Below are 14,082 nucleotides of genomic sequence, written 5' to 3' on the forward strand. Positions count from 1 at the left end.
ACTTTCACTCAACAATTTGGTAAAAAACTAACCAGTTCCAGCAACAACAGCAAAATGGCATGATCCTCTAGCACCAGCTTGTATTTCCTTCAAATCAAACTAACATTTAGAAGAGCGGTCTTCATTTCATCACCTTTACTGAACTCTGTGCTTCATGGTCTCAACCTGCCAAGAATTTCTTTATATTCTCCCAATGTCTTAAACATAGTAAATATCCACCTACTATTGGTTCAATAACTAGTTCTGAAACAGAACTAAACAAAGAAGAGACACCTCTCTGAGAAGTTCTGTAATTGCTATCTATCTTCATTTTCTTATTTTGCATTAATTTCCTTCATGCAACCTATATGTAGCCAAATTCAAGTATATACTATGCATCTTTTTGGAGCTTTGAATATTCAACTGTCTTCTCTGTCTGGAATTCCCTGTCATTCATCTTCAAAGACCTAACTTCTAACTAACATTCAAGGCCTAGTTCAAGCATTCCTCATATCCTTCCTCATTCCTCTACTTCAAGGACATCTCTAATATTCTTCCTCCATAGCACAGAATCTATACTTTCTTTCAATCAATTAGCACTTTCTAGATTGCTTTATACATACTAATTTACAAACCTAATTTCCCCTAGTAAAGTGAATCCCCAGTGGGGAAAAGCATCTCTATCAAATTAGGTTTCTGGTTGGAATAACTGGGTGCCTAAGAGAGTTGTTTACTGAGAAAAGGAAGGACAGACAGTCAAGACTCAATTTGTTTGCTCTCAACTCTGAAGGTATCTGGAAGAAAACTAGGCTGAAACAAAAAAATATAATTTTTAATAAAACTTCATCAAACTGGTACACTTAAAATACATATTGTATGTCACTTATGCTTTAATGAAAGTTGATGTTTAACAGTAATGGTTTTCAATACTTCAATATTGATTTTATTTACTATTATATCACATATTCATTGCATATTTTCTCATGTTGTGGTTAGCAAAAATACACAAATCATTCTCTCTGACAACCCATCTCTACCCATAATTGAAGTCTCCCCAAAATATCATTTTATATTATAACCTTTAAGAGTTAAAAACACAATAAATGAAACAAGGGAAAAATCAAATAAGGGCTTCTTTTAATGCATTTAATTTTATCTTTAATTTCATTCTGAAATAATTTCAGACTTACAAAAAAGGGTGGAAATATAGAACAAAGAATTTCCACATACCCTTCACCCAGGTTCTTCAAATGCTAACATTTATCAAAATCACAATATACAGTACAAATCTAGAAAATTAATATTAATGTGATACAATTAACTAATCTAAAGACCCACTTAAAATTTTGTCAATTGTCCCACTAATATCCTTTATTTGGTCCATGATCCAATCTATGACATTTGGTTGCCATATCTTCTTAGTCTTCCTGAATCTGGGACAGTTCCTCAGTTTTTCTTTCATGACCCTGAGAGTTTTGAAGAGTACTGGTCAGTTAGTTTGTAGAATGCCCCTCAATTTGAGTTATTCTGATGGCTCCTCATGATTAAATTCTGTTATGAGCTATAATAGCACAGAAGTGATATTGTGCCCTCTAGAGCACAGGATGTTAATGTGACTCATTAGGGGTAAGATTAACTTTGACCCTGTGGTTAAGATGCTGTCTGCCAGGTTTCACAAATGTAAAGTTACTCATTTTGCCTTTGTGCTTAATAAGTCCTTTGTGAGGAGATACTTTGAGACTACGTATATATCCGATTTCTCATTATATTTTCGTCCACTAATTTTGTCATTCCTTGATGGTACTTCTCTCCAAAAATTATTACTGTAGTGTTTAGCAATTAGCAATTTTTAAAATTTCTATCATTTCTGCTACATTTATTAGCTGGAGTTCTACTATAGGGAAGAAATGCCCCCCATTTACTTAGTCAATTATTATACTATATTAGGCAATAATTTACATAGTCATTTATTTGCATCAGTATTAACTTACAAGAATTTCTTGTGTGTATATGCCCAGCAGTGGGATTGCTGGGTCACATGGTAGTTCTATTTTTAGTTCTTTAAGGAACCTCCATACTGTTCTCCATAGTGGCTGTACCAATTTACATTCCCACCAACAGTGCAAGAGGGTTCCCTTTTCTCCACACCCTCTCCAGCATTTACTGTTTGCAGATTTTGTGATGATGGCCATTCTGACTGGTGTTAAGGTGATACCTCATTGTAGTTTTGATTTGCATTTCTCTAATAATGAGTGATGTTGAGCATTTTTTCTTGTGTCTTCTTTGGAGAAATGTCTTCTTTGGAGAAATGTCTATTTAGGGCTTCTGCCCATTTTTGGATTGGGTTGTTTGTTTTTTTGATATTGAGCTACATGAGTGGTTTGTATATTTTGGAGATAAATCCTTTGTCCATTGTTTCATTTACAAATATTTTCTCCCATTATGAGGGCTGTCTTTTCGTCTTGTTTATGGTTTCCTTTGCTGTGCAAAAGCTTTTAAGTTTCATTAGGTCCCATTTGTTTATTTTTGTTTTTATTCTCATTACTCTAGGAGGTGTGTCAAAAAAGATCTTGCTGTGATTTATGTCATAGAGTGTTCTGCCTATGTTTTCCTCTAACAATTTTATAGTGTCTGGCCTTACATTTAGAGAAAACCATAATTCAAAAAGACACATGCACCCCAATGTTCATTGCAGCACTGTTTACAATAGCCAGGACATGGAAACAACCTAAATGTCCATCAACAGAGGAATGGATAAAAGAAGATGTGGTACATATATACAATGGAATATTACTCAGCCATAAAAAGTAACGAAATTGGGTCATTTGTAGAGACGTGGATGGACCTAGAGTCTGTCATACAGAGTAAAGTAAAGAGAAAAAGAAATATCGTATATTAACGCATATATGTGGAATCTGAAAAAATTGGTATAGATGATCTTATTTACAAAGCAGAAATAGAGACATGGACATAGAGAAGAAATGTATGGATACCAAGGGGGAAAGGGGTGGTGGTGGGATGAATTGGGAGATTGGGATTGACATATGTACACTATTGATACTATGTATAAAATAGATAACTAATGAGAACCTACTGTATAGCACAGGGAATTCTACTCAATGCTCTGTGGTGACCTAAATGGGAAAGAAATCCAAAAAAGAGGGAATATATGTATACATATAGCTGATTCACTTTGCTGTACAATAGAAACTAATGCAACATTGTAAAGGAACTATACTCCAATAAAAGTTTAAAATATAGACTTTCTTTTGTTGTATGTATTATAATTCATTATTATTATTATTATTATTTTTGCTCATGTTATCTCAGATTTGGCAATTGGGAGTTACTTTAATTGGGGTCTACAACAGGGTTCTTAACCTAGATGAGTTTCAATTGGGCTTTGTTTTTCTTAAATGGTAAGTGTTATTTTCCCCTTAAGTACAATTTTCATGGTTTGCCTCAAATTCATAAATAAATCCAAGACTCTAAAAAAATTCAAAACTATTGTTCTTATCTACTAATACATACATTATGACTGCTGTATTATTTTGATTAGTTGGAGTTTTGAGGTTTGAGGTGATGATTATGGACCAGGCCAGAAAATTAAGAAGAGTAAAAGTCAGCAGTATTTTCTTCATTCCTGCAAGTCACTATGATGTTACACAGTAGTTAACATTATGGCCTACTTTTTTGAGTGGCCCATCCGAAGCATTAATGAGTACATATGTTCTTCAATTCTCATCACAAAGTGTCCTTCAAATATATTTTTGAAAACTATGTACTAATGACTATTAACATAAATGTTGAAGTGATGTGGAATTAAAATGGGAGCCAGAGACAAAACCAGTCTGGCCCTGCAACTAGGTACTTGACACTAGGTAAGTAACCTAACAATTATCCTCAATCTCCATAATCTTCAAAAAGGAAATGTTAGAGAGGATCACCTCTATTGTTTCCTCCTGAGTTCTAAAGTGTGATTCTATGCTAGGACATATCAATGGTAACTTTTACCTAAAGGACCTCTGGCAGAGAGAACAAATGGCTGAAAAGACAAACACATTAGAAAAGAGACTTCTATTATAGTAAATCACACTAAACTGATTTCTTAGGAGCTTCATGAATCTTGCTTGAGTTATAGGACATTAGACTTCAGCGATCAAAAATTTATATGATAGAATTAGTCTTTGAAATTCTACTTTCTTTTGTTCTTGATCATTAAATAGTCTTCCACCTCGCCTTTTATGATTGTAAGTCAAGACCATTTTAAAACTTTTTTTTTTTTTTTTTTGCGGTACGCAGGGCTCTCACCACTGCGGCCTCTCCAGTTGCAGAGCACAGGCTCCAGACGCCCAGGCTTAGCGGCCACGGCTCACAGGCCCAGCTGCTCCGCGGCATGTGGGATGCTCCCAGACCGGGGCACGAACCCGTGTCCCCTGCATCGGCAGGCGGACTCGCAACCACTGTGCCACCAGGGAAGCCCCATTTTAAAACTTTTTAGGGCATTTCCTCCTTTTCCCTTCAGAATATTGACAGGAACCATTCTTTTCCATCATATATTAAGAAAGAAGACCTGGTACCTATTCCTTTTATTTCACTGCTTTTCCTCTCAGCAAGGTTTATGTTTTCCCCTGCAGCAGTTAAGACATATCTCATAAAAAAGAAATAGTATAAGGGCATAAAGCCCTTGAATTAGTAATTAACAAGTCAGAAGACTTTAAAAAGAAAACTATATTCAGCTCGAGAAAAAGTTCTTACCAGCCTAGAATACTCAGAGTTCAGTAAGCTGAGCTTCATGGTAGCTCAGATAACAAATTTCTGCCAACAGTGTTTGGCTATCAAGATACAAAGAAAAACAAAATTTGGGGGAAATTTCCAGGATAGTCTAATTACTTACATTTTTCATTCTAAGGAATTTCATTTCTATTTCTTTATTGTCAAAGATTCCCCCCACCCGGGCTTCCCTGGTGGTGCAGTGGTTGAGAATCTGCCTGCTAATGCAGGGGACATGGGTTCAAGCCCTGGTCTGGGAGGATCCCATATGCTGCGGAGCAACTAGGCCTGTGAGCCACAACTACTGAGCCTGCGTGTCTGGAGCCTGTGCTCCGCAACAAGAGAGGCCACGATAGTGAGAGGCCCGCGCACTGCGATGAAGAGTGGCCCCGGCTTGCCACAACTAGAGAAAGCCCTCGCACAGAAACGAGGACCCAACACAGCAAAAATAAATTAATTAATTAACAAAAAAAAGAACACCAAAGAAGTTTAAACATAAATGCTCTAAAAAAAAAAAAAAAAAAAAAAAAAGATTCCCCCCACCCCATTCTCTCCTCTCAGTTCTTGTCCTTTATTGTCCTACTGTGATTTTAACTAGGGGTGTTCATCAAAATTACCCATTATGCTTGAAAAACAATAACTCTTAAGTCTGTATCCCAAACACTCCTGATTTGGTAGCTTTTTCTTGATTCTGCAGCTTTTTTCTTATAGTTCATGATTCATCAGACCAGACAACTCTTCCTTCAGTTTCTTGCCTGGTTCTCTTCCTCACAGAATGCCTGTATCTCTGCCTACATGATATGTCAGAGATGCTTTCCCTAACTTCCTATTCAAAGTAGTCCCTCCTTCTCTCTCCTCAACAATATCCCTTTACTCTTATCTATATTTCTTCTTGGCAGTTATTACTACCAAATATTACACATTTATTTTTTCTTTTGACTATTACTTTTCTCCTAGTCCAAGCACCAAGAGGGCAGAGAATTTCTATTGTGTTCATTGGGATATTTATACCCTACGTCTAAGGTAGGCCTTGCCCATAGTAGGCAATGGATCAACATTTGTAGAAGGAGATATGCTCCACAGCTGAGAACCACTTTCCCAGCAAGTCAGCAATGTTACAAAATAGTAAAACGAAAATCTCTCAGTATAACAAGATACGACACGAGATCCTAAAGAAGACTTACTATATATCACATATCTTTTATTTGAAATATAAAAAGCTTCTCAATAATCTAAGAATGGGCGTTAGTCATGCCCTTTTAAAATATATTCATATCTGTTTTTTTTTCTTTATAGATGAGTCTAGGAGAAATTTCGAGATCTACAAAAAGGAAGAGTTAAAAATAAAAGGAGATGGAAGGCAACGGACAATTCTCGCCTTCACTGATTCTTTGGCAAAGGAGCTGCAGGATGGGTGGAGGGCATCTCTCCCCTCTTAAGGAGTCATATCAAAATCATCTGGGGCCTGTTCAGACTTGTTCCCTTGACCCTTGAGCCCCCAGAGAAAAGTGCTAATTTAGTGAGCTGTCTTTCCAGTGTTCAAATCCCCAGATTTGCATGACAAATCACCTATGGAACTTTACCACATTCATATGCACAGTCACCACTATCACTAGGCAATATGGCCCTAAAACAAAACATATTTGTGTCAGAGGTGGCAACTGGTATGGTTAATCTAAAACAGCAGATAAACCAAAGCTATTTAACATTACTCGTGACATATAATATATTGTGTTTTAAGTGTTTTCCTTGGTTACACTTAAACTATGATTAATCTGAGTTAAAATTAAATATAATGAATTTCCTAAACAAGTTTCACCTCCCAATAACCCTACCTCCTCCTCCTTCTACCTTGTTAAAGCAGAGGCAATAATTTATTCTCTCACAGTTTCCATGGGTCAGGGATTTGGAAGCAAAACTTGGCTGGATGATTCTAGCTTGGTTTTTCTCGTGAAGTCAAAGTCAGATGTCAGCTGGGGCTGTTCAGCTGAAGGCTTGACTGGGGTCAAAAGATATAAGGATTCCACGTTTGTTTTTCATTTTATTATTTTTTAAAGCCACTTTATTGAGGTATGATTGACATGTAAAAAGCTGTACATATTTAATGTATATAACTCAATGAGTTTGGGAATAAATACACACCCATGAAACTAACATCACCATCAAGACTGTAGACATATCCATCAACTCCCAAAGTTTCCTCCTGCTCCTTTATTATTAATTAATTTTTTTTGTGGTAAGAACACCTAACATAGTATCTACCCTCCTAGAAAATTGTAAGTATACAATATAGTATTGTAAGCTATAGGCACTATGCTACATAGTAGATCTCCAAAACTTGTTTTGTGTAATTGAAACTTTGTACTCTGTGACCATCTCCTCCTCATTTTCCTACTCCCTCTGCTCCCTGGCAATTATCATTCTAGTCTCTGCTTCTATAAGTTTGAATATTTTAGATTCCACATATAAGTGAGATTATGCAGTATTTGTCTTTTTGTATCTGGCTTATTTCATTAGCATAATGGCCTCCAATTCCATCCATGTTGTTGCCAGTAGCAGGATTTTCTTCTCTTTAAGGCGGAATAATATTCCATTTTGTGTATAAACCTCATTTTCTTTATTCATTCATCCATGGCTTGACAATTAGGTTATTTTCATATTTTGGATTTCACCTTTAAGGTGGCTTACCTGTACAGATGGCAAAGTGATGCTGGCTGTTGGCCAGAGGTATCAGTTATTCTTCACATGAGCCTCTGCACAGAGTTGCTTGAGTGTTCTCACAGCATGGCAGCTGCTTTCCCCCAATACCTGTTTCTGCCCTAAACACTGGGGTAGAGTTTTTTTTCTTCTACCCTTCCCCTAGATGCAACAGGTCTTTGTCTATTCCCTGGACACCACAGGCTTTGTTGCACCTCCTCCAGCAGTGTAAGACTCTTACTTTTTGGAGAAAAATTTCCCAGGAAGGGAGCAAGGCTTTGTGCCTGACCTCCTCTCCAGGTTATTCTTGACAATGAAACCAGCTCAGTGAGGTCTGCATCCCTTTCTCTCCAGATTCTGATCCAGGCTCATCAGTGGCAAAAGGGAATAGGGTTCATGAGACTGGGGGCTGAGATGGGGCTCCATCCCAGGCTCCATACATCACCCTGAGAAAATCCCTTGGTGTTTTCTGCCCTGAGAGTCTGGGAAAATCAGGGGCATCAAATGCGGGTGGGAGGCTGTGCTCCTTGTTTAGATCTCCCACAACAGTTGAGCAAATATCAACTGGCCATCTGCTAAGCACCTTCTCAGTTCTAGACATGCTATGTTCACAGTCTCCTTTCTTCTTTAGAACTCTCCTGTGAGCATAGGACTGCTATCCCCATCTCACTGGTGAGGAAACCGAGGCATTGAGACGTTGCTACTTGTACCTACAAGGCCTCTCACCTTGGGCAGGCTTAGACCCAAGACTGTCTTGCCTTTCCTCTATAGTCTGCCGCCTCCTACACATTTACAGGTGTTTAAAATAAAGGATGCAGCTCAGGAACAGCCAGATGGAAGAGATGCATAAGGCAAGGTCTTAGTGGAGGGGTACAGAGCTTCCATGCTCTTTGCAGGCTTTCACCCTCCCAGCACTGTGATGTGTTCACCAACACAGAAGCTCCACCCTGTCTTCTTTTGATGGTTACCATCACCACATTATCATTATCTGAGACTCTTTTACAAACTTCAAATAATTTAAAAAATATACCTCAATTTTATTGACATTTTAAAGCCTCTGTTTCCTCTAGAAAAAAAAGGTAATAATAATTCCCATCTTGTAATATACTTCAAAAAAATATAGACACCCAATAAATGCTAATTTACTTCCTAAACACTGCTTTCATTATATTGTTAAGCTGATTAAAGCCTTCATTTGTCATTTATATCCTCTTATTTCAAGTCCAAAGTTTCTGCCTCTCAAGATTGTTCATAATCTACCTCTATGTTATTTACACTCATTTGTTCATTTATCCATTCTTTCACTAAACATATGTTTAACATTTAATAATTTAAGAACCCTTTTCAAGATTAGAAAGTATGAAATAAAATACGAGCATCCCTTTGAAAAGGAGTTCAGTTTAAATTAAAGAGACAACCATGAAGCAAATCACTGGGACCTCAAAGTACTCCCTTGGTTCAGGAACTATGCCTGGGTTTTGATATGGAGACTATATTTGACTACCAGGTAAACTAAAAGAAGACCGTATTTGCTGACTAGTTAACTAAGGTAAAGGTACCAAAGGAGACTAAAGGAAACTGTGCTTTTCCTCTACCATAGGGGCACGTTTCTCCCCATATCAGTGCAAGGAAGTACACTTTTTGCTGTCAATTTCTTCTACAGTTTCTGTCTCAACCTATGTGGCATGTAAAGAAAGCCTCTGTGTTTGTGTAGGGCTTGAGTTTGGTGAGCCATGATTTTAGATAACCATAGGAAGTCATAAAATGGCTAGCATAGGAGTTAATAATTATTCTAACATCGTTAGGGAAAAAACTCAATTTTCTTGGCTTCAAATTTCCATGAGGTAGTTTCAATAGAATATCATTATTGGTTTTCTTCATGCCTCCAGCTCTTATTTAATTGATAAAGTTGAGATAGGGCATGCTCATCTCAGTGTTGTAGATCTAACAGTCTACAATAGGGCAATGGGGAGGGGGCGGGGAGGAAAGAAAGAGATTCAGTCTTCTATCTGTCATGCTTAGAGCTCTCTATCTGTCCTATAAAGGAAACCTGAAATTATCCAGTCAGATAGAGATGGGGGGTTGTGAGTAAGATTGTCTAATTTAGAACAAGGTTTCTAAACCTTAGCACTGTTGACGTTTTAGACTGGATAATTCATATTCCTTTATTGTGTAGGGCTGCCCTTGTGTTGTAGGTGGTTTAGCAGCATCCCTGGCATCTCCTACTAGTGGCAGTAGCATCCCTTCCCAGTTATGACAACCAAAAATGTCTCCAAACATTGCCAAATATCCCTGATGGAAGGGGCTGGGACAAAGTGCTCTCCGCTGAGAATCACTGATTTAGAATAAGAAAAATCTTTGTGGCTATAAATTTAAGTCATGTGCAATTCAGCTCTTATAAATAATAAAACTATTTATTCTCCATCTGTCTGCTCATCATGTCTATCTTTCAGTTGGCTCTAAACTTGGGAAGGGAAGGGGGGACTGCTATTATTATCTCCTCAAGACCTCTACCTACATTAATTACTTCAGATGCAATGAACTTATTAAGTTTGAAAAATTATTTTCTCTTTTCCAGTTCCATTCTCTTGATGCTCAGTTAGCTTTAGAATAATTTCTATTATTTGAGCCAGAGACTCAGCCTATTACTTAACCTATTTAATGGTATTAAAAACAAAAGTCCTTTTTCGATGGTTATAAAACCAAAACTGCAGCACTTTATTCCTTGACACCTAAGCTTACTGTCTGGTGAATATACTATATTCATTTCTACTTTCTTGTCAATGGAGTCTACCTAGAAAACCTTTAAAATTCCATGTGCCCTTTAAAAAACTAAAGAAAACAAATGAAAAGAACCCCAAAAACAAAGCCCTAAAGACCCAATTTAACCTCCAGCTTCCTGATGAATTAGAGAAATAGTGAACATCTTGTATAGTCTTTCAATTTTATGAATACAGAAACTAAACCCCAAGAAGGGACATGACTATCTAAGGTCACAAAGTCAACCAGGAACAGAGCTACAGGTAACATCTCTGCTTCCTCTAAGTCTCAGTTTAATACTCTCAACACTTCACAACTTGATGACTGTTGCTCCCTCTAAAGTCTTGAAGAATTTATAATGCAGTGCCTCCCGATGTATCTTAACAATAGCATGCCTTTTATCGCTCAACCTTTGCATTTTTTTGCATCTTTTTTTATCCTTGACTAAATTATAAGTACTGTGAGGCCAAGGACCATATTGAGTCTCTGCTGCATTACTCCAAGAGCCTCCTGTAGGTCTGAGCACCCCTTAGGGTCTAGGTCTATTCTTATTGACTGCCTCTCTAGTGGTAGGAGAAAACAGCCCAGGGGCACAATGCATAATACAAGTAAAAACAGCATCTCCACAGGAATTTGTTTTCTGCGTGATAATCAGTCTTCATAATGGGAATTAGTGCCAATGAACAAATAAAAATGTGTCTGAGTTTCTATACTCATTTTCCATTTCACAGAGAAATGGTATATGTAGAATTTTATACATTGGCATCTCAATGAACAAAATATATTTTTAATATATTGGCATCAGTATTAGGATGAATAAACTCATGATAAGTAAAACTAATAATTTTTCTTCTCCAGTATAATTGTTGGAAATCTAATTTTAAGCATGGAAAAAAGAAGATAAAATACCCAAAGAATTACATTAAAAGTCAAAAGCTGAAAGAGAGAATAGGCTTAGATACTAAATTTGCCAGATCAATATAATATGTATTTTACAATTCTAGAAAATAAAACATATAAAATAGAGTATACTACAATCTCAATTATCTTTTAGAAGTAGACAATTTATATATTATTTCTCCTCAACTGCTCTCTGCCAGTTCACAAGGAAAAAAGAACACCAGTTTGAGGATACTGACTAAATTTCTTCTGGACAAGAGTAAGGCTAATAAAGAAGACATAAAGAACAAATTTAAAAAGAGTCCTTTATAACTTCCAGGGCAGCACTGTGCCAAGAGCTGACTGTGCTTTGTACATATATTACCTTCAATTGTCATGTTGAAAAACATTACTCTATTCAAAAGCTCTAACAATAAGCATCCACACAGAGTTAGCAGGCCTAAATAATTCCTCATCATCCTGGGATGCAAAATGATGCTGGAAAGAACTATCTTGTATGTTAAATATGTAGATCAATATTTGAATTGAATGCAGTTATGGACACATTTTGCATGTGGGGCGCAGTCATGGGGGACGTCACAGAGGTTTCCAAAAGACTCTAGCAAAACAGGGGAAGTGAATTAAAAGATCAAAAAAACCTCAAAAAGGAGTCACTACTCACAATGTTCATCAGGGTGAGGAGGTAGTTTTGGACATGCTCCTTGCCATGGAAACGGACCACAGAGTCATCCACTCCCAGCAGCACCTCGATGTTGTAATCGTTTTCTCCCGCGTGTCTGCGTCGCCTCATGGCTTCATTCAGCTGCTGGTCAATGTTGCTGTAAACAGTACCTAGATCATCAAGGCCTTCCAGATCCGATTCTATTAAGAAACAAAAGGAACCCAGGCATTTCAGTTTCCCCAATGGGCCTTCTAGTAACTTCTTACAAAAAAAGATCTTCTTGGGGGCCTATAATTATCATCCATAGTCACCAAGATGTAGCTTTTCAGTTTATTCCTTAAATAATGTGCACATGCATGTGTTCAGATAGACCTCCTATAAATTCAACACAGAACAGCAACACTGAGGGCAAAATACTATTACTGCATAGAAAGCAGTGCCATCAGCCAGACCGACTTTTCCAGGAGGAACAGAGTATTTAGTCTTCCTCCAGCTGTATCCTCAGTGCAGAGCCAAAGGGTGCAGAACATATGCAGGCTAAGTAGCTATTAAATAAATGGAGACTATAAATTTAAAGTTCACAGCTTGATAAGTTTACAGTGGTTAAGTTACTTTAATTATGGAGTGGGGAATTTGTATCTCATAAATCTAAACTGCTTCTTTTTCAAGTAGCCTTAACTTAAAAATCAAATTATAGCACGGCAACACAACAAACAGCATTTAGTGGTATGATTATCAGTGACCATATATTACTTTATTTCTTATGAGTGTGGTTTTCTAGTGAATGCTGCTAGGCAGACAGTATAGGTCTTCCACATTTGTACTGGCCATCATCTGGATAGCAGGCCATTTCAATAGCTGTATATATGAATCCGTGAGATACCAAAGTAAAAAATCAGTCAGAAAATTACCTATAACAAAAGAATATAAAAGTATAAACTATTTTATGTTGTGGAAGAAATTTAATTATTTTTACTTTCCAAGCAGATATACATATACATAGATACACAGAGAGAGATATACAGATATACATGTACGAACATATCTCTAGATCATCTATGTATCTATCTATCTACCTGTTTGCTATCTATCTATCTACCTGTTTGCTATCTATCTATCTATCTACCTGCTATCTATCTATCTATCTACCTACCTACCTATCTGTCTATCTATCTACCTGGAGAGAAAGAGAGTGAGAGGCATTCTCAGGTTCTAGTTATCTAGATTACCTTATTACCTAGATTCAGATTACCATAGCTTTGGTGAAGAAAACGCTTTGGTGAATTAAAAAATAAAATGTTATTTGAATACTAAAATAAAAGATATTAATCAAAACTGCAGGTACAGAACTGAAAGAATACTCATTCCCATTTCAAATATATAAAACCTGGGAAGGATTTTATTTTACATACTGCCTTGATGACTAAAACAATCACATATCGAAAAACAAGTTTGACAGAACCAATTCTGACTCATGCTTTATATGGAGGCTTATTTAGTGTTGTACTGAGGTCTGTAAGCCATTTGAAGCAACGTCTGACATTAATGAATAGGCATTTCCCTCTCCATCTTTGTGGTGTTCGTAAAGGTGAGGGGGAAAAGCAGTGTCTCTTGGTCAAGAAGATCAATGACCAAGCCCTAGACACATGGGACTAGAAGTAGTAGAAGTACAGATCTCACTCATACCCTTTCCACTTTTAAAAAATATAGAGAAACACCAGCACCCTCCCCTACAAGTATGGGCACAGCCTCTGAATATGACTACTCAGGTTTGAAAGCTATACTGTAATTTACTTTGACCCAAGCCCAAATGCTAGATCAATAACTGGGATTTTTCTGCTCATCAGGGAATCACATTGGCTCTACAATAAGTAAATAACTCTCACCACCATCCACGTCAAACAGAAATCTTTCCTCAAAAGTTGTTTTTAAGAGCTGTAAACCCACACTGAAGGCAAGAGACTACACCTGCAAACAGCTTTACTATTCAACTTCAGTCTCTTCACACACTTGAGAATGAGAAAGGTTGTGATAGCGAGCATACAAATAGGAAATTCATACAGGAGCTCCCAGTCCTAAAAATGGCTCTTTTTGGCAGAACTGTCAGTTGCAGTATCCAATGGAAATATACTAGCAATGTCATCATGTCATTAAGTCTGATGCATGAATGAAGAAGGCTGAATACTTATTTCAGAAGGACAGTTCATCTTGCTCTAAGATACCTTTGGTTTGGCCTTTGCATCCCTCCTTAAATAGGTGGTTTTTTGGTAAGAGAATCTATTTTTTCATTGCATGAGGAACCTGAGAAGGAA

The 14,082-nt window shown here is 37.1% G+C and overlaps 1 protein-coding gene across 2 annotated transcripts in view; it reads right to left on the reverse strand.

Moving 5' to 3' along the window:
* Positions 1 to 14,082, reverse strand: part of ADAMTS3 (ADAM metallopeptidase with thrombospondin type 1 motif 3) — a 306,795-nt gene that overhangs the window by 56,525 nt on the left and 236,188 nt on the right. For both annotated transcript variants that reach the window (XM_060092563.1, XM_060092568.1), the window contains exon 5: positions 11,771 to 11,970. In XM_060092563.1, the coding sequence (XP_059948546.1) occupies positions 11,771 to 11,970 (200 nt within the window). The remainder of the gene's footprint in view (positions 1 to 11,770; positions 11,971 to 14,082) is intronic.

Source organism: Mesoplodon densirostris, chromosome 1, assembly GCF_025265405.1.
Source record: "Mesoplodon densirostris isolate mMesDen1 chromosome 1, mMesDen1 primary haplotype, whole genome shotgun sequence".
NCBI lineage: Eukaryota > Metazoa > Chordata > Mammalia > Artiodactyla > Ziphiidae > Mesoplodon > Mesoplodon densirostris.